This window comes from Ictalurus punctatus, chromosome 4, assembly GCF_001660625.3.
Source record: "Ictalurus punctatus breed USDA103 chromosome 4, Coco_2.0, whole genome shotgun sequence".
In the NCBI taxonomy this organism is placed as follows: Eukaryota; Metazoa; Chordata; class Actinopteri; order Siluriformes; family Ictaluridae; genus Ictalurus; species Ictalurus punctatus.
This window is the reverse complement of record NC_071284.1, coordinates 8,412,761-8,436,007: the sequence shown is the minus strand read 5'-3', so window position 1 is coordinate 8,436,007 and position 23,247 is coordinate 8,412,761. Positions and strand designations below refer to the sequence as shown.

At 39.3% G+C, this 23,247-nt stretch overlaps 2 protein-coding genes across 5 annotated transcripts in view; both read left to right on the top strand.

Annotated features, from left to right (window-relative positions):
* bicd1a (bicaudal D homolog 1a) overlaps window positions 1–4,967 on the top strand; it is a 37,811-nt gene extending 32,844 nt beyond the window's left edge. Inside the window, exons 8-9 of one of the 2 annotated variants that reach the window (XM_017465166.3) lie at window positions 2,435–2,510; window positions 3,107–4,967. In XM_017465166.3, the coding sequence (XP_017320655.3) occupies window positions 2,435–2,482 (48 nt within the window). In that variant the 3' untranslated portion in view covers window positions 2,483–2,510; window positions 3,107–4,967. Of the gene's footprint in view, window positions 1–2,424; window positions 2,511–3,106 lie in introns of both variants that reach the window. The other variant, XM_047152753.2, reaches the window with a different exon arrangement.
* A 1,839-nt stretch (window positions 4,968–6,806) lies between these two features.
* The window catches only part of fgd4a (FYVE, RhoGEF and PH domain containing 4a), a 64,392-nt gene continuing 47,951 nt past the window's right edge, over window positions 6,807–23,247 (top strand). The window contains exon 1 of one of the 3 annotated variants that reach the window (XM_017466164.3): window positions 6,807–7,100. In XM_017466164.3, coding sequence (XP_017321653.1) covers window positions 6,998–7,100 — 103 coding nt within the window. In that variant the 5' untranslated portion in view covers window positions 6,807–6,997. Of the gene's footprint in view, window positions 7,101–13,760; window positions 14,343–14,371; window positions 14,589–23,247 lie in introns of those variants that run through there. The other 2 variants (XM_017466167.3, XM_017466166.3) reach the window with 2 other exon arrangements.

Sequence of the window (23,247 nt, the reverse complement as noted above, 5' to 3'; positions counted from 1 at the left end):
CTCTGTGTGTGCCAAAACCACCTCTGGTGTTTATTGCCAAAAAGCTCTAATTTGGTTTCATGTGACCATAGAACCCAATCCCATTTGAAGTTCCAGTAATGTCTGTCAAACTGAACACACTTGAGTTTGTTTTTGGATGAGAGAAGAGACTTTTTTCTTGAAACCCTTCTAAACACCTTGTGGTAATGTAGGTGACTTTGGATTGTAGTTTTGAAGACATTCTGACCCCAAGATGCAACTAACTTCTGTGATTCTTGGAGATTTTTTTTACCACTCAAACCATCCTCTTCACAATGCATTCAGACAATATAGACACATGTCCAATTCCAGGTTGATTCATAACATTTTTAGATATATTAGAATCATTATTATTTATTAGAATCATGTTATTTCATTATTTCAAGGTAGAGTGCAGTTATAGTGGGCTGGGACAGGCTGTTTTCTAAGTGCTCTAGAAAGGTTTTATTAATATTTATAGGTTTTAATTTATTTATTTGATGCTTAACCCATGTTTAAAATATCTTTTACCTTTCATATACATATGTATGAATGTAATATCAATGGGACATTCATGGAATCACACACATAAGCAATAGCAAAGGCTCCATCTAGTGGTCATTTACCATAAGGGCAGTCTCTTTTAATGTTGGTATACATTCCTGAACAAGCTGCTCGTCCACCTTCAGTTGTCCATCCACTCTTGATTTTAATTACCTACTTAGCTTAATGTCTAACTGCTTCTTCAACTAAAGCATAGATCTAAATATTTTTGCCTTAAATGGCCACTGCCTATAATTAACAATGCAGTCAGACTCATCTGTGCTATTTAGGGATGTAGCATATGGAAATGCAGTGTGTGTATTATGCAGACTCAGGACATGCCCTCACATATGCTCTGTACTATCCATTAGCTTTGTCCCAACAGACTGTGGAGTATAGTCTGTTGTATAGGATACATCATTTATCATAATGCACAAGGGCTATGGGCCAAAACACATTTGATGAGAGTTCTGGTCAGTGATGCCTCTCAGGGATTCTACATTAGATCAGCATGATTAAGATCGACCCTGTACTCAGACAGATCATCCGATAGGGTGATTTGTCTGAGATGTTTGAAATTGCTGCTGTTTGTGGACACGTATGGGTCCATATACATTTTTGATTTCCCGCTTGATGAAACACACATGAAAAGGACAGTGTTTGTTTATTCCCTTGTTCACCTGAAATGAATATTTGTTATTATATTATTCTATAAGTTTGCAGATTGTGTATAGCTTGGGTTATGTCATAGTGCCGCAGTATCGCCCATTTTGCCGTAAGGTGCCTGAATCATGGAGTTGTGTATTTAAGGTGGAAACCAGCCTGCTGTTATTCTGTGTGGCAACTTTGTGGTCTATTTAACAGCAAACAGAAAGGAGACCATTACCATTAAACAACATGATGCCTCAAACCTTCTGAAAACATATCTGACTCATTCTGTTAAAAAAAAAAAAAGAAGAAGAAGAAGAAAAAGCTGCTTTTAGACAAACCTGTTCAGACCTGCACTAGGATTAGCTGCTTGCTGTGCTAGGAATCAGTTCTTTTATACAGTTAATAAAAGTACTAATATAGTTGAATCCTGCCTCCCAAATGAATTACTGCTACAGGATATATATATATATATATATATATATATATATATATATATATGTATGTATGTATGTATATGTATGTATATATGTACGTGTGTGTGTGTGTGTGTGTTTGTTATATCTTACAACATGCTATAATTTACAGTTATTATTTAAGTTATCTTCATTATTATTATTATTATTATTATTATTACTGTTCTTATTCTTGTCTTTATTAGTAGTAGTAGTTATGAAATGCATCTATCTATCTGTCTGTCTGTCTATCTATCTATCTTTCTATTGCATTAAACAGCTAATCATGACAGTAGGGGCTGTAATAGAATCCTTGGCACAAGCTCATCATGTTTCTTTGTTGTATGTATATTCTTTGTACGACTGTCTTTCTGTACTACCATCAAAACTCTTGATTTTTTAATAATCACCACATCTTAAATTCTGCAAACTCCTGCTTTTTTCTTCATCCGTAAACTTTTGTCCATTGATCGAACATTACAATATTTGTTTATCAGTTATTCACTAATCATTGAGTTGAACTAATCAAAGCTGAACTATAATCTACACATGAGAGTCAAGAGAGTACAGTCATGTGTGTGTGTGTGTGTGTGTGAGAGAGAGAGAGAGAGAGCGAAAGAGTGATTTAGGTCTTCTGTTAACTCCACTGTCACTTTTTTTCCTATGTTGTTCTATTTTTCACTCATATATGTCACTCCTGCTGTGTGTTAGTGTGTCCTAGTGTGCATGTGTGTGTCACTAACCCTGACTGTCACTCCTGTATATCTGTCTAATTTATCAGTCTCTTGTAGATTGTCAGCAGTCTGCTGCATCAGTATCGCCACGCTCCCGACAAGTGAGGAGTGGGAGAGTATTCACAGCTCGCAGGTAACCTGCCCTACAGAGGAAGTACTTCCCTCTGTTTAGTTACCGAGCAGAGCAGACATTCTAGATGCTTTGTACCACATGAGCTCAAGAATATTTTTAGCACACTATTCGACAAAGTCATAATTGAGCAAGCTCATTTCACATTTCCTTCAGTGCTTCGGGTACGTACGCTCAGAGCCCTTGAGTTTATATTTGCTTTGGCATGGGCTCGGGGTGACCGGATTACAAAACGTTATAATCTGACTATCTCTCTGAGCACTATAGAGCCCTTAGTTAATATACAACAGGTTCAGAGTGATAGCATGGCTTTATCATCATGCACATACAAAACACCCTTCGTTTAGTGCAATATATTAAAATGACTAATTCTCAAAGCTGCTTGCCTTTGTCTTGGTGTCATTTGTTTTATACCAGTTTGTCAGTGTAATTATATACCTGTGTGCATTGTATGTCTTAGATATTTTTAAAAATTTTCTGCAGCATTTTTTTTTAACTGTATATAACACGTAGGTAGTTTTAAGAATGTACCATTCTATAATTTACAAAAAAAAAATCATCATTTTCTTTTTTTTTTCTTCCTTTTTTCATGGTTGTAGTGCTAATATTGTGATAACACTTCGAGAAGATGAGCTACAAGAAGCCACCTCCAGACTTCCCTGTGACCCTTTCACATGTCTGTCACATCGCTCCAATATACCGGGTCCTTAGCCTATTCCACTGGCCCCTCCCATCCCACAATTTCCCGTGGCCCTGCCTACTTCCAGAGGAACTAACCAGGGGACATGCTTTTTAAACATCCGTTCAGGTGCTCCTCTTTCTGCGTGACCTCAAATGGACTCGCCCTGTTTTAACCCACGTTGGTGAGCCAAGACTATGGTGCACTACTTTGCTGTCATTGGATACAAATTAACACATCTTACTTTGGAAAGAGAGAGAGTGAATATTAATGCCTGGAATGGACTTTTTAGTCATTTATTTATCTATTTATTTATGTTTATTAAGTTCTATTTCTATTTATTTGCAATCTTATGTGACTGGAATTCATTTTCATGTGAAACTGAAAGGTGCTGTGGATTTTTAGAATATCAGCAACTGAGTAAGAAAAATATTGCTTTTTATCCGAAACATAAAAACATGTTTAAAAGCTTCAAAGAGGTTTGGTAAAATAAATTGATGTTTAGCAATAATTAAAATTTCTAAAATTTGTGATTAATGGCCATGGGATAAATGAGTGGATAGGAAAAGTCCTTGGCTTCCAAATTGTTTGGGGTTTTTTTGTTTGTTTGTTTGTTTGTTTTAACAAACCAAGAAAGTGTTATTTGGCAATAAGATTTGCTTGACGTATTGAATAGACCAGAACAAGTTGAATCTAAGTAATAACTGTCTGTAAATGTAATTTTCCAACATGTGGTTGAGAAACATTTGGTTTTAACCTGTGTGAAACCTTCTGCTACACTGGAAGTGTTTCTATTACAGTGATAATATTATGATGCTATGCATAGGATGTATTCTATTAATTTATATTCATTTTTTTTGCAATGCATTATTATAAAGATTATATTTTATACTTGATTTATCTCTTTTTTTCTTTTTTTGTTATTTTTTTTTTTACAGTTGATGTGAGCAAGGTAGGTAAGATTGTTTGAATGTGAGTGATACTGTAAAAGTTAAAGAGCAGATAGTGAGTTTGGTCTGATCCTGCTGTGCTGAAACTTTCAACATTGTAACACCCCAAAATATACAACAATTGAAATCTTTTGCATCAAATTTTCACTAATAAGGTGATTATGGATGTAATGTCTCTTCTCGCTCACTCTTCTCCCTTTCTCCCACCTGTGACTTAAGCACAAACACATTAATAATCTCAATAATTATTTGGTCGTATTATATCGTCAAACATACCAGCAGGACAATTTCAGATACTTTTCTGATTTAAGATGCTAATAAAATTGTAAAGAAATTGTTAAACTACTAAATTAAATCTCTACTCATTCAGTATGTAAGTATCTTTTGAGAAAGTGGAACAAAGTTGAGTTTCTCTAATGACACTAACAAAAGAGGTAATCTGATGAATGATCTTATTGTGACGCCTGTTTCAGTCTTCCTGGTACTTTTGGTACCATATCTTTTAGTTTACATGGAAGGGCTTTTGATTGTTCTATATGAGATGATTGTGTTCGGTTTGAAATTTTGTGGTTGCTTGATGTGAACAATGGTCTAAAAAGGAAATGAAGTGATATACACTGAACTGGACAATCACCCTCTTTGTTACCGGTGAAAGCATACACAGTAAAATCCCTAGTGTTAATAAACGCCCAAATCAACACTGGGGATTTTGCTGTGTAGTTGTTACAGCAGGACATAATGATACACTGCTTTTTGTGTCTATGTATTCAGTTGTGATAAAGTCATGATTTATGTATTTGTTCATGAAATAAACTCTGAACTCAAGATTCAGTTCTGCATGTTGTCAACGGCTAATAAAAAAATTAGGTGTGGCCCTCCATGAGACACACAGCAGACTGCATTTTGTTGAAAAGTATAAGATTGAAGACTGATTTTTAAGGAGTACAATGATTGAATAAGGACTGCAATATATCACCTCTGGAATGATATTGTTAAAAGTTCATCATCTTCAGTAACCGTTTTAACCTGGTCAGGGTTGTGGTGAATCCTGAGTCAATCCTGGGAACACTGGGCACGAGGCAGGAATACACCATAGATGGAACACCAGTTTATCACAGGACAATATGCACACATTCAACTACTGATCATTTTAGAATAGCCAAACTGCATACTGGCATGTTTTTGGTAGATGGAAAGAAACCAGAGAACCCATAATTTGCAAATAGTAATTATTCAACTCAAGAACTTAAATAAGCAATTGTGTTATAGGTCTAAACAACCCTGCTTTAAAAACAATAGAAACCATCACAGAAATTCTAATGGTTTCCACTACAAATCATCAGCTAACCATTACCATTATAGGTCCCTAATTGTATCCACTAGACATAACACACCACCAATGGAAGGCAATAACTTGTCAGTAGAGACCATTACAGTTTCCATTAAAACAAATATAACCAGTATAACCATTAAAACCATTGTTTTTTCAGCAGGGACTGCAAAACCTAATTCTGTGATAAACATTGATGTTGCACCTGAGATTTTATGACTCACTGTTACAGGCAAATACAACATGACTTTTAAGGGACATATTTATTTAAAAAAAAAGAAAAAGTGTGTGTGTGTTATATTACATCCCACACCATACTATATGTTTGTGTACCGGCGATAGATAAAGTGTGGATGCCTAAAATTCATAGACACCATCTTCACCAACTGGCAGGATATTTTCTGGCTTACTTATTTCCTGATTAAATTGATCAATAAATGTTTCAACTTTTCTAATTGCCTTACTGTTGTGTTATTTTCTTTTAAAAATAAATAAATAAATAAATAACTGTCTATGATGTAGCACATGATGGTAGCTGGTAAAGATGATAAATGATCCAGCTTGACCAGGTCAAGACCCCAGGTGTTTTGTTAACTGCTAGCTGTTCAGAAAAAGCTGGATGTGTGAGTTTCATTTAAAGCTGGAGTAGAAAAGACATAATATGTATGTCTTCTTTGTAAAGGAGATAAGTTTCATGTCATAAGCCTTGAAATAGGCGGCTGCGTTTATTTATTTATTTTTATTTTTTGCTGTTGTTGTTGTTTGTGCTAAGCTGAACAATGCTGCCTTTCAGGTTACAGTCTGAGGGGTCTCTTTAACAGCACATTTGGGATTTTTTTTTGTCGTGTGGCCTTTCTTGAGACAGTCAAACTTCAGTGTTACTTCGGGGTAAGACAAAGGAAAAATATATAAAACTCGTTTTTTTCTTCTGCTTCAGTTTGTGTTTGTAGTTCTACCTCCAACTGAACACCAACAACAAAACCAGTTAAAATTCCGTTAACCAATCATGCAGTTTAATAATATCCTCACACTGAGTACACCCAGACTACTTTGCCTCATTATTTCAGGGTGAAGCAAGTGAATTTGAATGACATATTTCTGTACAAGTCTTTTTTTTCTGCCTTTTTTTTTTGTCATTAAACGCCTTTCTCAGACAAAAACTTGAAGTAAACTATACGAAGCATTTCCATCAGATAAGATGCCTTTGATATGCTCGTGCTTTTGTGAAGCAGTCACGAGGAAACCGTTTTCTATTGGCCACTCCGAGCGAGAGAAAACATCGCGACCAATCGTTGCGTTAGGGACAGTCCGGTGGGCGGGGCTTTGTAGCGGTTAAGGTGATCTCCGCGGTAACCGGATGAACTGTTTGAAGGCGTCAAACTGCGGCGTGGAGTTTGGACTCGATTTAGGGTAAATGTAGCAATCACTGCGCAGTGGTGGGGAAATGAACTAGGAAGAAGACAGAGGAAGTAAGAATTTATGTCTGTTACTTTCGAGATCCGAACTCTTGTAGCGAGGATCAAGTTTTTCAATGTTGGATCGGTCTAAGGAAGAAATGGGAGACTTCAGGAGAACCGCCTTCAGGAGGAAACCAAGGAGTGGAGGACCGGATGAACATCCTGATGAAGAGACAGGTGAGCCCAGTTGGATTTATAAAGTCCTGGTGGAACACTGGGATTATTTAACACCCTGCTGAACTGGATTGGAGGATTACAGTCAGTGATCACCTTTTGAGTATTTACAGTGTAAAAATAGACACAGGTCAGATATGTGCTAAGACCTGACATTACACCTGGACACACCTGTGATCATGTGTCTGATTTTGCAAGCATGGAATATCCTCTAGGATTTTCTTTTGGCTCCAGTTGTATACAGTGGAATTTGTTTCTTTCTCTTTTTTTAGTTCAGCTTTGCAGGCAAGTCCATACTGGTTATGAGTTACTCATGAGTTCTGAACACTCCTGCAAATATATCAGATTGCAGTTGCACTTCTACGCTTTGCGTTTTGTAATCGAAGATGCACTGATGAACCCTTGGTGTGACTTTGTGGATGCAATGTTTTAAACAACACACTGTTGTTTTAAATGTGTTGGATGATGTGATTTATCAAAAAAAAAAAAAAAAAAAAAGTACTGAAACATCTGGAACACCTGAAATCCACGAAGACCCTGATCGTAAACAACAGATCTTTTTTTTAAAAAATTATTATTTATTGTATTTAACACTGATTTATTACAGACATGGTACTCAAAGTGGGGTTCCTGAAAGCAGAGCCAGGACAATCTATGATTGTTGTACACTGTGGTGGAAATTGTGGTACAACCAACAGTTATGAGAGTTATGTTTATTACTTTAACCTTTTGCTATTGACTTGAAATGAGCAGGTTGAATTAAAATTGAAATCAACAGCCAACTCAAAAGCAAGCATGCTTATGAATAAGGCATACGTTTAACTAGCCTAAAATGTGATCTGTAAGTGAAAAGTTTAAAAAATAAAAAGCTCTCTGCACACGTTTACATAACGTGCCAAATATAGTTGGATTATGTTTAAGAATAAATCTTTATTTGTACATCATTCAGTCATTTTCTCTTCTAAGAGTTACGTAACATGGTCCATGGCTGCAAAAATTCACGTATAAATATACGGCAACCTATGCAATCATTTTTGCAAAGGCTGTCACATGGTATGATAACAAACTTTACACGTGCTTTATTCCGCTCCTTCTTGTACTTCTTGAATTGACCAAGATTATGTGTCACTCAAACCTGTACATTGCTGGCACTGACTGAAAACTGAAAGTTTAGTTCCAAAACCTGCACTTGTATGTAGGAATTGAGGGACAAGTAAGTGCTTGTAGGATAATATTTATTTATAATATATCAGTGACAATACAGAATTAACTCTAGCTCACTCCTAGAGCACTTTGCCTGCAGCTAGGCATGTTGATGATTATTATATCAGCAATTTAGGGTAATTTCTTGACTGTTGAGGATATGTATGTGGAGCTCATGCCATGTCAGCAACTTAACTTGTGCTCATGATTTTTGCACCTTAGTTTGAATCTAGACTTTGCAGGAAATTATTTTTAATTACTGTATATTAGTGTATGTTGGTGGTGGAGAATAGTGTTTGAGTATTGTTTTACTAATTTCCACTTCTTATCATCTTGGAATCAAGTATAAAGATTTTAAGTCTAATCTTAGGCTGAAAGGAATGAATATGAATTTCTGTGCATTTTGATTAGCGTTCACGCTAGTTTCTGGTACAATGGTGCAGCAAATAGCGTTGCAGGGTCCCAGTAATGTGGGTTACTATCCGCGTGGAGTTTTTCACGTTCTCACTGTGTCCATGTGGGCTTCCTCCAGGTTCTCAGGGTTCCTCCAACCATCCAAAGCTGGTTGTCGGTTTGGTACTCTAAATTGTTTCAAGGTGGGTCCTGTTTCCGTGCAATTGACTGGTGTCCCATTCAAGATGTAGTCCTGCCTCATGCCCAGCGTTCCAGGTATAGGGTCCGGATCCCTGACTAGGATAAAGTGGTTACTGAAGATACATGTATTAATATTTGTGCAGGTGAGTTGTGTGTGCATCACTGTTCTGTTTCATAATGAAGAATGGGATGAGGAATTAGTACTTTCTAAATCTGTGTGCTTGCTGGTTTCAGTCAGAGCTTTGTTTTAGCTTTAGGGCTTCCGACACTGTGTAGTGTTTAGGATAAATATTTGATCATAAAACATATGTCTCTCATATGTAAATAGAACAAGTCCCTAGTCATGAAGGTTCAAGGAGTGTATTTCTGAATAGTGTGACTCTTTAGCATGCACATGTTTGGTCATTTTCTGTTGCTGTTGCCGTTTTGTCGTTAATATTTCAGTGTGGAGTGTGTATTGGCTGTAACACATTGCTAATCACTGAAGTTTAAAACTTTATTGTTGAAATTAAAGCAGCTCAGACTGATTTGAAAAATAAATAAATAAAAAAGTGCAACAATTTTATCCTAATAAAACTTGCGACACATGCGAGTGAATGCCTAACCTGGGATGTTTTGTGTTTGTGATCATGACATTCTCAACAAAAAAGCAATTGAGTTTAAAGAATAGTCATGCAGTGTTGAACAGGATTCTTCTCCTAAGCCTCAGACAATGGAGTCAATTGTGCTACTCAACTCAAGAAGCAGCAAGTATTTCTGGGATTGTTGGCTAGCATGAATTAGGACTTGTTAGTGTTATCGCCTTGGCTTTACTGCCCAAGGCACTGACACTTGTCCTCTGGGGACACGCTTGCTGTTTGTAATGGACTGTAGTCTTCAAAGTGGGCTTTACTATAGGAGTGGATTTGGAAAAAATAAAATCTAGATTTGTAAGATCATAATCCATGTGGAGGCCAAAATACTCAAGGTAAGAGAGCAGTGGTGAAACTGGCAGTGGTGTTATACAGTATAACGGTTCTATTTTATTGTGGGAAAAAGTAAAGGAATGCACTATTCCAGTCTAACTACAGCAGTGTTTATTATTGTTCTTCTGAAAGTTATCTCTTGTTCAGGATCTCATAATAGACATTAAGACAATCTAGATCTAAATGACTATGTATGGTCAAGAGCAATTTGCTAAATATGCTGCTAAGTGAAAGTATTTTCTCTCCGATGTGAGTGAAGGAGGTAGTACTGGCGTGTGGCCACATGCCATGGCTTGTGGTAAATATGTCTTCAGAGATGGTGTAAGACCCAAGCAGTTCACCCACAGCAGCTACATTTGTTGGAAAGGGTTTTGATTTGACTCTTAACTCCAGAAGATGGCGCTGCAAGTCTCGACATTGCTTTTTCAGATCACTGTCCGTTCTGCATGAAGTGCGTTGAGTTCCAACCAAACATATGTTTACTTCCTGAGTTCAGCAGCTGTCGTGCTCATTCTCTGTCTGTTCTCATGTCCCATTTCACTAAATGTGGAAGCTTGAATTGGGCAAATGAACATAAGAAAATGTAACAAACATCATGACACATGCAATCGAATAAGATTATTACTTGTCATGTTGTTGTAGATGCTTGCATGTCAACCCGTTTAATGTTGTTGTGGCTGAATTCAGCCAAATGTGATGTGGGTTTTGACAACATTGTGGGTTTCTGTCTATAACATACTTTGATGCCTTGACTTTATAAAACCATGTGTGTGTATAATATATATATATAATATATATATATATATATATTTTTTTTTTTTGTTTTTGTAACCAAAATGATGTGTAATGTTTTTTTGTTTATTTTACAATAATGCCTAGGCTATCTGCAAAGATCATATTGGGTAAGAAGCCAGTTTAACAACTGCACCAGTAAAAACAGTCAGTCTGCCTAAAGATGTCTAAAACTTTGTTAACTCCTTGTGATTTCTTCACACAGTGAATGTTACAGTTTGATCAAGCTGTTTGATACTTACATGCCACCACACTTTTAGTAGCCAGGTCTAACATCCAGTGCTAGCTAGTACAGTAAACTTTATGACCAGTAGACAAAATCCATTAATGTACAATGGCACTGTTAAAAATCTTACCTAACTGCAGTGTTTGACATGCTTTGTTTATTACTTGTATTCGATATTCAGATAATACAACTGTGTTCTAAGTTGGACATTTCTTACAGGCCACCTTATAAGGTTATGTTTAGTCATTTTGCTTTCAGTTGGATTTTTTTTTTATTTGGGAAAAACCCATGGCAAGGCCACTCGGCGATGATGCACATCCTTTCTGAGCAGGATGCAAATATTCTGACTCCCAGTGCTTAATGTATTCCTTTGAAGAAACTCCTGCGAGGAGTTTAGATATCGAGTCCTGGATGGGGGCCTGGAGATGACATAATGAGAAAGGGGAGTGAAGGGAGTAGAGAATTATGCTAAATGAAGCAGAAGGTGTTGAAAGATAACTGGTAGATGAAATAGGAACCGATGTGTGACCATAAGAATTATTTTCTTTGCATATCCCAACTCATTAGGAAGCTGGGGTCAGAGATGATGCAGCGCCCCTGGAGCAGATGGGGTTTAGGGCCTCGCTCAAGGGCGCAATAATGGCAGCTTGGAGATGCTAGGGCTTGAACCCGCATCCTTCTGATCATTACCCCGGAGCCTTAACCATGGAGTCGCCACCCCCTCGAGGTGTCTATTAGTGGTTACGTTCAATGATATGTAATTGAGTGATTACAAGAGAAAATAAAGTCAAGCAACTTGAGAGGGAGAAAAACTGAAAAGGGTCATATAGTTATAAATGTATTATGTTTTATGATGTACACTGATCGGCCATTACATTAAAACCTTTAATCGTAACATTAAAAACATTAAAACAGGGTCCTGGGCACCCAAGGCTCATTGATGTGTGTGGGAAGCGAAGGCTAGCCTGTGTCATCCAATCCCACAGTACAAATTGCTTAAAAACTTAATGCTGACTGTGATAGAAAGGTGTCAGAACACACAGTGCATCACAGCTTGCTGTGTATCGGGCTGCGTAGCAGCAGACTAGTCAGAATGCCCATGCTGATCCCCGTCCACTGCCGAAAGCGCCTACAATGGGCATGTGAGCATCAGAAACGGACCATGGAGTAATGGAAGAAGGTGGCCTGGTCTGATAAATCATGTTTTCTTTTACATCATGTGGACAGCTGGGTGTGTGTGTTGCTTACCTGGGGAAAGATGGCACCAGGATGCACTATGAGAAGAAGGCAAACCAGCGGCATGTTTTCTGGGAAACTTTGTGTCCTGGTATTTATGTGGATGTTACTCAGACACGTACCACCTACCTAAACATTGTTGCAGACCGAGTACACCCCTTCATGGCAACAGTATTGCCTAATGGCAGTGGCCTCTTTCAGCAGGATAATGCACCCTGCCACACTGCAAAAATTGTTCGGAATTGGTTTGAGGAACATGACACAGAGTTCAAGGTGTTGACTTGGCCTCCAAATTCCATAGATCTCAATCGAGCATCTGTGGCATGCGCTGGACAAATAAGTCCGATCCATGGAGGGCCCACTTCCCACAGGACCAGCTGCTAATGTCTTGATGCCAGATACACCTTCAGAGGTCTTGTGGAGTCCATGCCTCGATGATTCATGGCTGTTTTGACTGCACAAGGGGGACGTCTACAATTTTAGGCAGGTGGTTTTAATGTTATGGCCTATTTCGTGTATATTTGTGTGACCGTATGTTGGATTGTCACCGTGGCTGAATTCTGGGGGGAATAAAGCCAAAAAATGGGGTTCTGAATTGCTTCAATTTGGGCTTTCTGCCTATAACATAACAATTGATGACCTCGAAAACCATAAATATATTTCACCAAAACAATCCAGAGGTGTTTTTATTTACATTTTAATCTAGCATAGGCCAATTCCTGCAAAGATTACATTAGTTAAGGAGTTTATCAAATGCAGAGCTAAAAATGTCTTCCTTACACATTAAACATTACGATTTGGTTTGATTTCCTTTCACATTAAACATTACGATTTGATCAAGTTGTTTCAATAGCTTCATGTGCTAGTGAGTAGAACATGAGCCTAATCAATACAGTTTGTATTAAGATACCAGCTGTCAAATTGTCCATGATGTCCCTCCATTTGTCCTTTTTCACGTTTAAGGATATCCTAACTTTAAAATGATACAAGTTTGCTTCTGGTTGAGATACATGCACAAGAGAATGAACAACGTTCTAGTTCAGAAAAGTCTTTAGTTTTCAGAACTTGTCAGAACGAGAAGAAAGGCCATCGCACATTTACGCTCATTTACACCATACATATTATACTGTCCAATCCTCCTGGGTGTTTTCTCATTCCCAGCTCCCACCCACTAGTTCATTTGTCTTCCTGATTCTAATCTATAAGAAAGTCTGACCCCTCACACTTCCTGCCCAAAGTGCCCTCAGCCTGTGAGTGATATGGACAAAACCTATGGAAGGAATTGTGTGTGAGTGTGTGTGTGTGTGTGTGTGTGTGTGTGTGTGTGTATATGTGTGTTTGCGTAATGTTTAATATATATATATATATATATATATATATATATTACATACATACATACATACATAATCCATCTGTTAATATTCAACAAATTTATTAGCACACCTAAATTCAGTGAGCAGGTAATGCCAGAGAAAGCTTATAACAGTGTAGCTGAGTCACTTACCAGTTCTTCCTCTGCCTCTTCCTGGGGGGAGACCTGGCTCAGTGTGGAGCTGTTTGTCTAACACTGCAATCAGATGGGGTTTCCTGGCTTTTCTTTTCTCTGTAGGTTATGCGTGAAGCTTGAACACCATGGTAATCTGTGTCACTACTGCACAGTCCACACTATGGCCAAGATACTCGTATGCAGGACAGCTTAGCTAGAAACATGTCTCAGAGTTACATTACCAATTTTCCCAATGTACAGGATGGTCTCATTTGAGAGTGTGAACAATGTGAGCCTTTTGGTGAATGAGTGAAGAATCAGTTCAAGAGCAGAAGAAATCCAGCATCGCTTCCTGGGACAAAGAGGAAATGTCACTCTAACAAAGGTTTTTGACAGGATTGCTTGGATTTGATGTTCTTGTCTTGTCCCTTCCTCACTTCTGTACTGTGAGCCTGTGGATCACTTGGAATAATTTTTCGTGTCACTTTAAAGGTAAACGAGCTAGAGACGGGAAAGTGCTGAGGAAGTGGCGCTATGCTGGATATTTTTGGTCCCTATTCATCAACAGGAAGACGAGCTTCAGATCTGCCCTCTCAGCTACTTTCTCCCCCTGTGTTGTCCTTTTCTCTGTCCCTCAGCGTTGTGGTTTTCTCTGTCTTTTCATCGATGGTTCTGCTGATGGCCAGTGGTGGATTGCCTGGGCTCTAGTCTCAAGATGTCTCATCTGTGCAGGACTGCCTCTGGTAGGTGATGATGGCCGACACCGTAACTATGATAGTGGCTTTTACTTTGAACTGCAGGAGGAGCAGAACTTTGATCACCACTCACATATTGGAATATTGACACAAAGAGGCAGGCATCCAAACAAAGTCGGCCACTTGTTCCATCGTTATAGCAACCTAGACGTTCTGCTAGAAATAAACACATAATGGGCAGTGGATTGAGAAAAATGAGACGTCGTCAGAAGTATTGGTTTTGTCGGAATAAAGGTAAAGAGTTGTTTCTGTCACTGCTGTTAAAATGTCATGACTCGGGTCATAATTTGACTGATTAAATACACTGATTCCAGATTTGTGAAACTCAGAAACAAGTTAAGTTCCCATTTACAAACCAACAATGATGTTTATTCTCACCTTGCTCATTCAAATATAAATTTCTGTCTGATTAGTCTTAATTGGTTTATTCTACACGGATTTAAGTGGAAAATGAATGTTTTAGTCTAATAGAGCCAGCAGTTCTCGGACAGCGGTTCTGACTGTAAGAGTTCTACTAATGCTCTTGTTCTAATACACTATATGGCCAAAAAGTATGGGGACACGTGACCGTCATATCCATACAATGGGTCTTTCCCAAACTGCTGCCACAAAGTTGGAAGCACACAATTGTCTAGAATGTTCTTGTGTACAGTGGCAATTTCCCTTCACTGGAACTAAGATGACCAAACTCCTCTATGCACAAAGCAAGCTCCATGAAGACATGGTTTCACAAGGTTGGAGTGGAAGAACTTGCACAGAACCCTGACCTCAACGCCAATGAAAACCTTTGGGATGAAGTGGAACACCGATTACACTCCTGGCCTCCTCACCAGACACCCGTGCCTAATCGCACTAATGTTCTCTTGCCTGAATGGGCAAATCTCCACAGCCATGCTCTAAAATCTAGTGGAAAGCCTTCCCAGAATAGTGGAGGGTATTATAACAGCAAAGGGGGGCTAACTCCATATTAATGGCCATGGTTTTGGAATAGTATATTCAAGAACGGAGGGGTGTGATGGCCAGGTGTCCACAAACTTTTGTCCATACAGTGTACATGATCATTTCTATAGTAACAACTTACTCAGAGACTTACTCTGTATAGTGGATGCTCCACATAAACAGATTTTTTTAAAAAGTGTGTAATTGTTAATATGGTGAAGTTTTCTGTAAGGAGTGTTTTATAACAGTCAGTGGTAAGACCGTACCTTTGGGTTTTCCAGATGGAGGGCTGTGTGTGTGTGTGTGTGTGTGTGTGTGTGTGTGTGTGTGTGTGTGTGTGTGTGTGTGTGTGTGTGTGTGTGTGTGTGTGTGTGTGTGTGTGTGTGTGTGTGTGTCCCAGGTGAGCAGCAGTTTCTGAAACACTCAAACCAGCCCATCTGGTACCAACAACCATGTCACAGTTAAAGTCACAGAGATCACCCCCCCACCCCCACCACAATTTCTCATGTTTAATGTGAACATTATCTGATACTCTTGACCTGTATCTGCATGATTTTATTCATTGTGATGCTGCCACATGATTGGCTGATTTGTATAACTGCATAAATGAGCAGGTGTATAGGTGTTCCTATTCAAGTGGACGGTGAGTGTATGTTAAATTCTTGACGTAGGCCGCAACAATATTTACTGAGCCACTGTCCCAAAATGATAAGGAACACATTATTATAGTCTGGGTCTCGAGAGACTCGTGAAAATCTTGTGCAGCAGCAGCTTTTTGCAGAAAAAGGTGTCATGAAGTTTTCATTTCATTGTCTGCATTATGCATAGAAAGCCTTAGTGATCATAAGACTTGTTCATAGTATAGTCTTTTAATGCCACTTATATTTAAGAGTGTGTACTGTAAGCACTCCAGCGCCAGTCTATAGCCTAGTAGTGAACCACTCCACTTACAGTTCAGGAAGGAAAAGGCAGGTCCTTTATTCCAGCACACTCCCTATCCATCTACATCTATTGTTTGAATATATCATCAGAAAATGTAGCCCAACCCTTTCAGTCAAATGCCACGATTGAGGCTGTGTTTAATTAATGACACTTATTGCACATGGCTCAGTTTTGTTTACTGTGGTGTGATAAAAGTAGATAGTAAATGTTTGAGTGTGTCTTACAGTAAGAGGGTGAAGACTTGGAAGGACACTGTGTTTCAGAATCATCTGGTTATGGCACACTAAGACAAGACTGTAACAAAATAAACATAATCAAACCAAATATAAAACGAAGTTTAACCAGTCAGGGGGAAGAGAAAAGCATTCTCTCTCTCTCTCTCTCTCTCTCTCTCTCCCTCTCTGAGATAAACACTGATTTTTCCTTTTACTAATACACCGATCAGTCATAACATTAAAACCATGGACAGGTGAAGTGAATAACATTGATTATCTCATTACAGTAGCACCTATCAAGGAGTGGTGTGTGTGTATATAGGGCAGTGCTCAGTCCTCAAAGCTGTTGTCTTGGAAGTGGGGGAAACGACAAGCTACTGATCGGAGCGACTTTGACAAGGGCCAAATTGTGATGGCTAGACGACTGGGTCAGAGCATCTCCAAAACTCCAGGTCATCTGGGGTGTTCCCATTATGCAGTGGTTAGTACCTACAAAAAGTGGTCCATGGAAAAGAGAGCTAGTGAACCAGCGGCAGGGTCTCCTTGATGTACGTGAGGAGTGAAGGCTAGCCCGTCTGGTCTGATCTTACAGAAGAGCTACTGTAGTACAAATTGCTGAAAAAGTCCATGGTGGCTATGATGTCCAAATACACAGTGCATTGCAGCTTCCTGCATATGGGGCTGTGTTGGCGCAGACCGGTCAGAGTGCCCATGCTGACCCCTGTCCACCTCCGAAAGTGCCTACAATGGGAACATGGGCATCAGAACTGAACCATGGAGTAATGGAAGAATGTGGCCTGGTCTGATGATGATTATTACATTACTCATTTTGATCTCAGTATCTACTAGTACCAAAAACATGTACTCAACAACACAAGCACACACACACACACACACACACACACACACACACACTTCCTCCCTCTCTCTCTCTCTCTCTCTCTCTCTCTGCATTCCAACACTTTCTCCTTTAGATGTACTTGCAGAGTAATTACAGAATTATGGAGTTGTTTACATGTAAAGGAAAAGGATCGTTTAGAAAACACAAAGAAATGCAGGTGTGGCTGTTTTAGTCCTGTGTGAGTATGTGGTTATATGTGTCAGCATTTGTTATAGCCAAGCAATTAGGCAGAAGCACCAACAGAGGGCAGAGACGCTCTGACTGATGTATGACTCAGGCTTTAGTCAGAGATGTAGTTTCTTTTCTCCTGCACTTCACTCACACTCATCATCCCATAGGAATTTCAGTCTAACGGAGCTGCTCGGGTACCATACACATAAAACTTCAGACATTTGGTTTGCCTCTGGTTGTTTTTGAGAATATGGTGAGGTATTTGAGTGCTTCCTTTTTATGTGTATTTATGCAGGCAGTTATAGAATTATTGGCACCCTTCGAGCGAACGAGTCAAAATGATTGTATAAACTAAATGTAACCCACGTTTATTCTAAATACTCAAGCAGTTAAGGGAGAATAGTCACCTTTCCTTCCACAAATTATTCTCATATACAGAGCTGTGTTATCTTAAATAATGCAGGGGAAAGTATTGGCACCTCCTAATTAAGATTTCAAATTGCGATGACCGCTTGAGTCTCGAGATTTGAGCTGTGTTGTGCACACGGCTGCTACACGAGCAAGGTTGTTCATGTAGTCATCTGTTTACCTTGTGTATCCAGAGGATTAAAAGCTATATCCACTAGGGGGCAGGGTAGGGTTAAACCATCACTTGCTAGCACCAGAATATTTTCCTTGACTACTAATTCTGATTTTGCATGTCAACAATGAACATGGCAACAGCAGAGGAGGCTCTTTTACACGCCAACTGTTCTGCCATAGAGACATCATGCAAATGTGTGTAACTGCGGACTAGCTTCTCGTCATAACTTTCCACCTCTGTTATTGTGTGTCAGTCTGGCACTGATGTGATTATTACATCATAACGTTGGTATTGCACCACATGGACTTGTAGCTTTCATTTCTGAGCATGTGCACCAGCAACCACAAGATAATGTGCCGTTATGCTCTCCAAGGGAGGCTATTGAAAACTATTCAAAATTGTACTAAAAAAAAAACTAAAAATTTTTTCTTCAGTATTCTTGCAGTAAAAAAAATATTGTGGTTGAAAAAAATGTTGTTTTAAAATGAAACTCTGTAGCATACCTATATGTAGGGCTGCAACTAATGATATTTTCATAATCAATTAATTAGCCGATTATTTCTTAGATTAATCTGATTTTTTTTATTTCAAAAAAAAACTTTTGTACCTTTTTTTTTGTTTGTTTATTTAAAATAAAATACCATCCAAAAACTGTTACAAATATAAACTTCTATAATAAATATATATATATATATATATATATATATATATATATATATATATATATATATATATATATATATATTTCTTATATATGTATTAGTTTATGTACATTTTTTTCATTTAGTACTGCCCTTCACAAGCTACATAAGGTATTTATGTTTCCACCAAGTCAAAATAATAACAGTTTTCACCGATCATCCTGTTCATTACAGAGAAAGGTGAATACTTTATTGTAGTGCTGGCATCAGCGCTGTTCTTTTCCACTTGCTTTGTGTATTGATTTCGACTCGGCTATGTTGGCTGTCCATGGGGAATCATTTCTGCCCTCTGGTCCTCTCACACACACAGATCTGACTGACTGACTTTGTGTGTGTGTGTGTGCACGCACGCGTGTGTGTGCGCGTGTGCGTGTGTGTGTGTGTGTTTGTATGGCTGCTTTCTGAAGTTGAGGTGAGGTGCCAGGATGATTCTTGACAAAATGAATCACCTTTATGTATGCCTTTGGGTGTGTGCGTGTCTTCCTGCAAAAGTAAACACACAGTTAATGTTCATGTGGAACTGAAACGCACTCTGTCAAATTAACCCTTAGAAGGCACTATCTTACATTACCTAAAAAGGCTACTTACGTTCTGACAGCACGTTGGATTTATTTTTGCCTGAATGGCTTTAATTACAGGTTTCCAGCTCAGTTGGTTGTGTTATGACGGTGGATGGAAGCCTGATTGTGGTTGGTGTTGTAAAGGGGGAGGACGTCTGTGAATTTAGTGTAAAAGCTGATAGTCTTTATTCCAATAACAGCAGTAACGAAGCAGATGTGAACAGCACCTTGTATTCAGACTCAACCCACATCTTAAATTTCGACAATATTTATCTTTATCTAGAATTGATACCCTTATATCTTTATAAATATTTGGTATCCTTTTGGCTGAGATGGTCCTTTTTAATCTTGTCTAATGTGATTCGCGTACTTTCCTGATGTCAGAGTGAATGTGAGGCCAGACATAATGACCTGTCTGATGATTTGGACAACAGCTTATCTACCTCTTGCTGTGGGATTCCTTCTGTATGGGTCTTGAACATATTCACACATCTTGGATGTTTAAATAGTCTGTGTAGTCACTTTCATGTAGTCTTGGACTGGTTCTCACACCCCAGGCCCTGGTCACAAGCTTCCATTACTTGTTATCTAAGCGTAGCCTTGCAATGTAGAAGCTGACTTATGGGAATGGACGCCGATCCATCATTGTCTGAGGCCTGATCTGATTTGTGGAGTGAAAATTACTCCAAATGCCAGGTGCTGACCGCAATCATAAAGCCACTAGATCCATGTGAAGGAAGCTTGTGATGAAACGGAGCTGGGGTTAGTTTCTAGCTGCTACGAAGTTGGCATGTGACAAGTGTGTCCAGCTGCAGTGGGGCCCCCTGAGGGTCATGTGTGTGTGTGTGTGTGTGTGTGTGTGTGTGCGTGTGTGCGTATGTATGAGTGTGTGTAGCCTAAGTGACTATCGCTATGAAAAGAACAGGTCAGTGAATCACAGAAAAGATTCATCGCAGTCTTTAAAGCTTTTGTAAGCAATTTAATTGAGATCACTTTAGCTAAATTGTTTCTTTCTCTCTCTCTCTCTCTCTCTCTCTCTCTCTCTCTCTCTCTCTCTCTCTCTCTCTCTCTCTCTCTCTCTCTCTCTCTCTCTCTCTGAGTGAGCTGAGTGTGTGTTGGTGTGTGGCCATGAGTAGAGCAAAGCCAAAACCAAGCATAAAGCTGCATCGTTATTTGTTCCCAAAACTGTTTGTCACTGTTTTGACTACCATACCAAGGGCATTTTGTTTTTTTTTAAATATTTTTAGGCAAAACCAAAAACAATTCTACATCAGGAAGTTCTTCAAGAAGACTTGCCCTGAATTTACTGCGAGTATGTGCACCAGCAGCCCATACAAAGCTAGGTTAAACGTAAACAAGAAGCAATGCATCATCTTGTTGAGCTGATTGACGTAATTGAGGTTTCTTCAGAACGTGATCTTAGAGAATGCTTATGTTTGACCAGAACATTTCAGAGTGCAATGGAAAAGGGAGCAGTAAGAAACGAGTTGGACTGAATCAGCAGGAACATCAGTTTGGCTTTTCATTGTGGGGAGACCTAAGAGATACGAAGACCTCGTTAACAGATACTGTGTTTGCTCCGATGCTCATCCCTAAATGTAACATGGCGTATATGACTGTCAGAAGCAACATGTTCACCAGCGTTTGTAGTAAGTCTTTTTCTTGGACATAGCTGGTGTGAGTGAATAATTTATTCTATATTAATTCCTACTACCTTGTACATATATTGTCCTACATGTAGTTGACACCACTGGATGTTGAACCACAGAAAAAAGTAGCCAACAAAACAAAGGCGAATGAAATGCACTAAAAGTACAGCTGAGTACCTTTAACTGAAAACTTTTCCAAAAGTTATGCTTGGCAAAACCACCATGAGCCAACAGAAATGCTTCCGGGAACCTTGTCATAAATTTTGCAAGTCTCTGGAGCTGTACTGGACTGATGAACACCATTCTTTCAAAGATATTCACCCTCAATGGGTGTTTTGATGTTGGTGGTAGAGAACACTGTCTAGCACAGGTGTGTCCGGTCTTATCTGAAAAGATCTGAAAAGCCGGTGTGGGTGCAGGTTTTCATTCTAACCAAGCACGAGCCACACCTGATTCCACCTGTTTAATCATTTGAGCTTGGCTTTCAATAGACTCTGATGTGGCTTCTCCTTGGTTGGAATAAAACTGGGGGAGGAAACCAGATTACCCGGAGTAAACCTCAGAGGCATGGGGAGAACATGCAGACTCCACAGGGCGGAGCCAGGGTTTTGGAGCCAGGGTTTCTGGAGGTGCGAGGCTAACCACTATGCTACTGTGCCCCCACACGTGGATCCAAATATTGTTCTTTATTCTGGGGCAGGCATAAAATATTAACTGGGTGCCGATAATTCTGAAACAAAGAAAAAATTTGAATACTTCTTTTTTTTTTTTTTTAATTGCGTGACCAAAAATATATAGTATACTTTAATCACTTATTGTTGTTTTTTTTACTTAGTGTTATTCTTTTTTTATATATATACTACACTTTGCTCATTTTCTTAATGCCAGTAATTCACTGTAGGTATCTAGGTTGTAAGAACAGCTTTGTGTTTATTTTTGTCTTTTTGTGCTAATATGCTGAACATTTTCAACTTCTAATTAAGAGATGATTACACACTGTTCAGATCTTGTGCAGGCCTTTAATCTGTGGCATTGCATAAATATATGATGTGGCTTAATAATACAGCGTTTGGGATTTTCACTGAGGGCTTTGGGTTAAACCATGCAAGCATGAGAATTGTGTAGGTGGCCACTTTAGGTTGCCTCTTGCTGCTACGTCATTTTCTAACCCTCCCCCACAAATCCCTCATTCATCTGCATCCCCCATCCCTCCGTCTCTCTCGGTCCCCACCCTGCTGGCGTGTGTCACATGGCCTGGGAATACACTCCACTTGAATGAGAGGGGTTGATTTGTATGCTGTATTTGATGATGGACACAGTGAACAGTTAGCACATGGACAAGGTCGTAAACAGGCTTCTGAATGGCGCTATCGGCATTCTCTCTACCTCTCTCTACCCCCCCCCCCCCCCCCTCTCTTTCTGCTCACAGCACCCACCTCTTTCTCTTTCTGCTGGCAGATGATATCCTCTGGTTTCCTCCCAGTTTGCTGGTCCTCCGACGAACAGCATAATAGACCTGATTGTCCATGCGACACACACACACACACACACACCCATATGCTGGCACCCAAAGAATGAGGGATTGACGCAAGGACAGAGCGACAGCCGTTTCCCTGCCATATGTTTTCTCTCCGCTGGAATGTGATTATATTCATGGGTTACAGAGAGAGATTGAGAAGTGTCTCAGGGTGAAGAGGGGGAAACGAGGAGGACAGAGAGGCTAGGAAGAGCGAGTGAGTAAGTGTGTGTGTGAGAGAGAGAGAGAGAGAGAGAGAGAGAGAGACCGCAAGAGAAGGGGGAAGGAAGCAAGGAGGATGCACTGAGTGAGAGAAGCGAGAATGAGAGGGATAGATCGCAGTGATGCTTTTCATCCACGCGTGACTCTTTGGATAAGAACAGCAGCTCCCGGGCTTTGAAGAAACTATCACACCCACAGCTGTCATACAGATTAAAAAAGGACTCGTGTAAGGTCAGTGCTTTTTTTTGTTTGTTTGTTTTTTCCTTTTTCTCCCCCTTGGGCTCCATTCAGCAGGGCTGTGGCTGGGGGGCTGGGGCCACCAATGCACATCACTCAGGATTCCTCTAATTATCTCCAGTCCTTCTAATTAACCCTGATTTGATCAAGACTGATAAAACGTCTCTGGTTTGTGGTGTTCTCATTATGGAAATGGAGCTGTTTGACTGAAAATAAATGGAGGCATGAAAATGGAGAGGCACTGTCACCTATGGGTT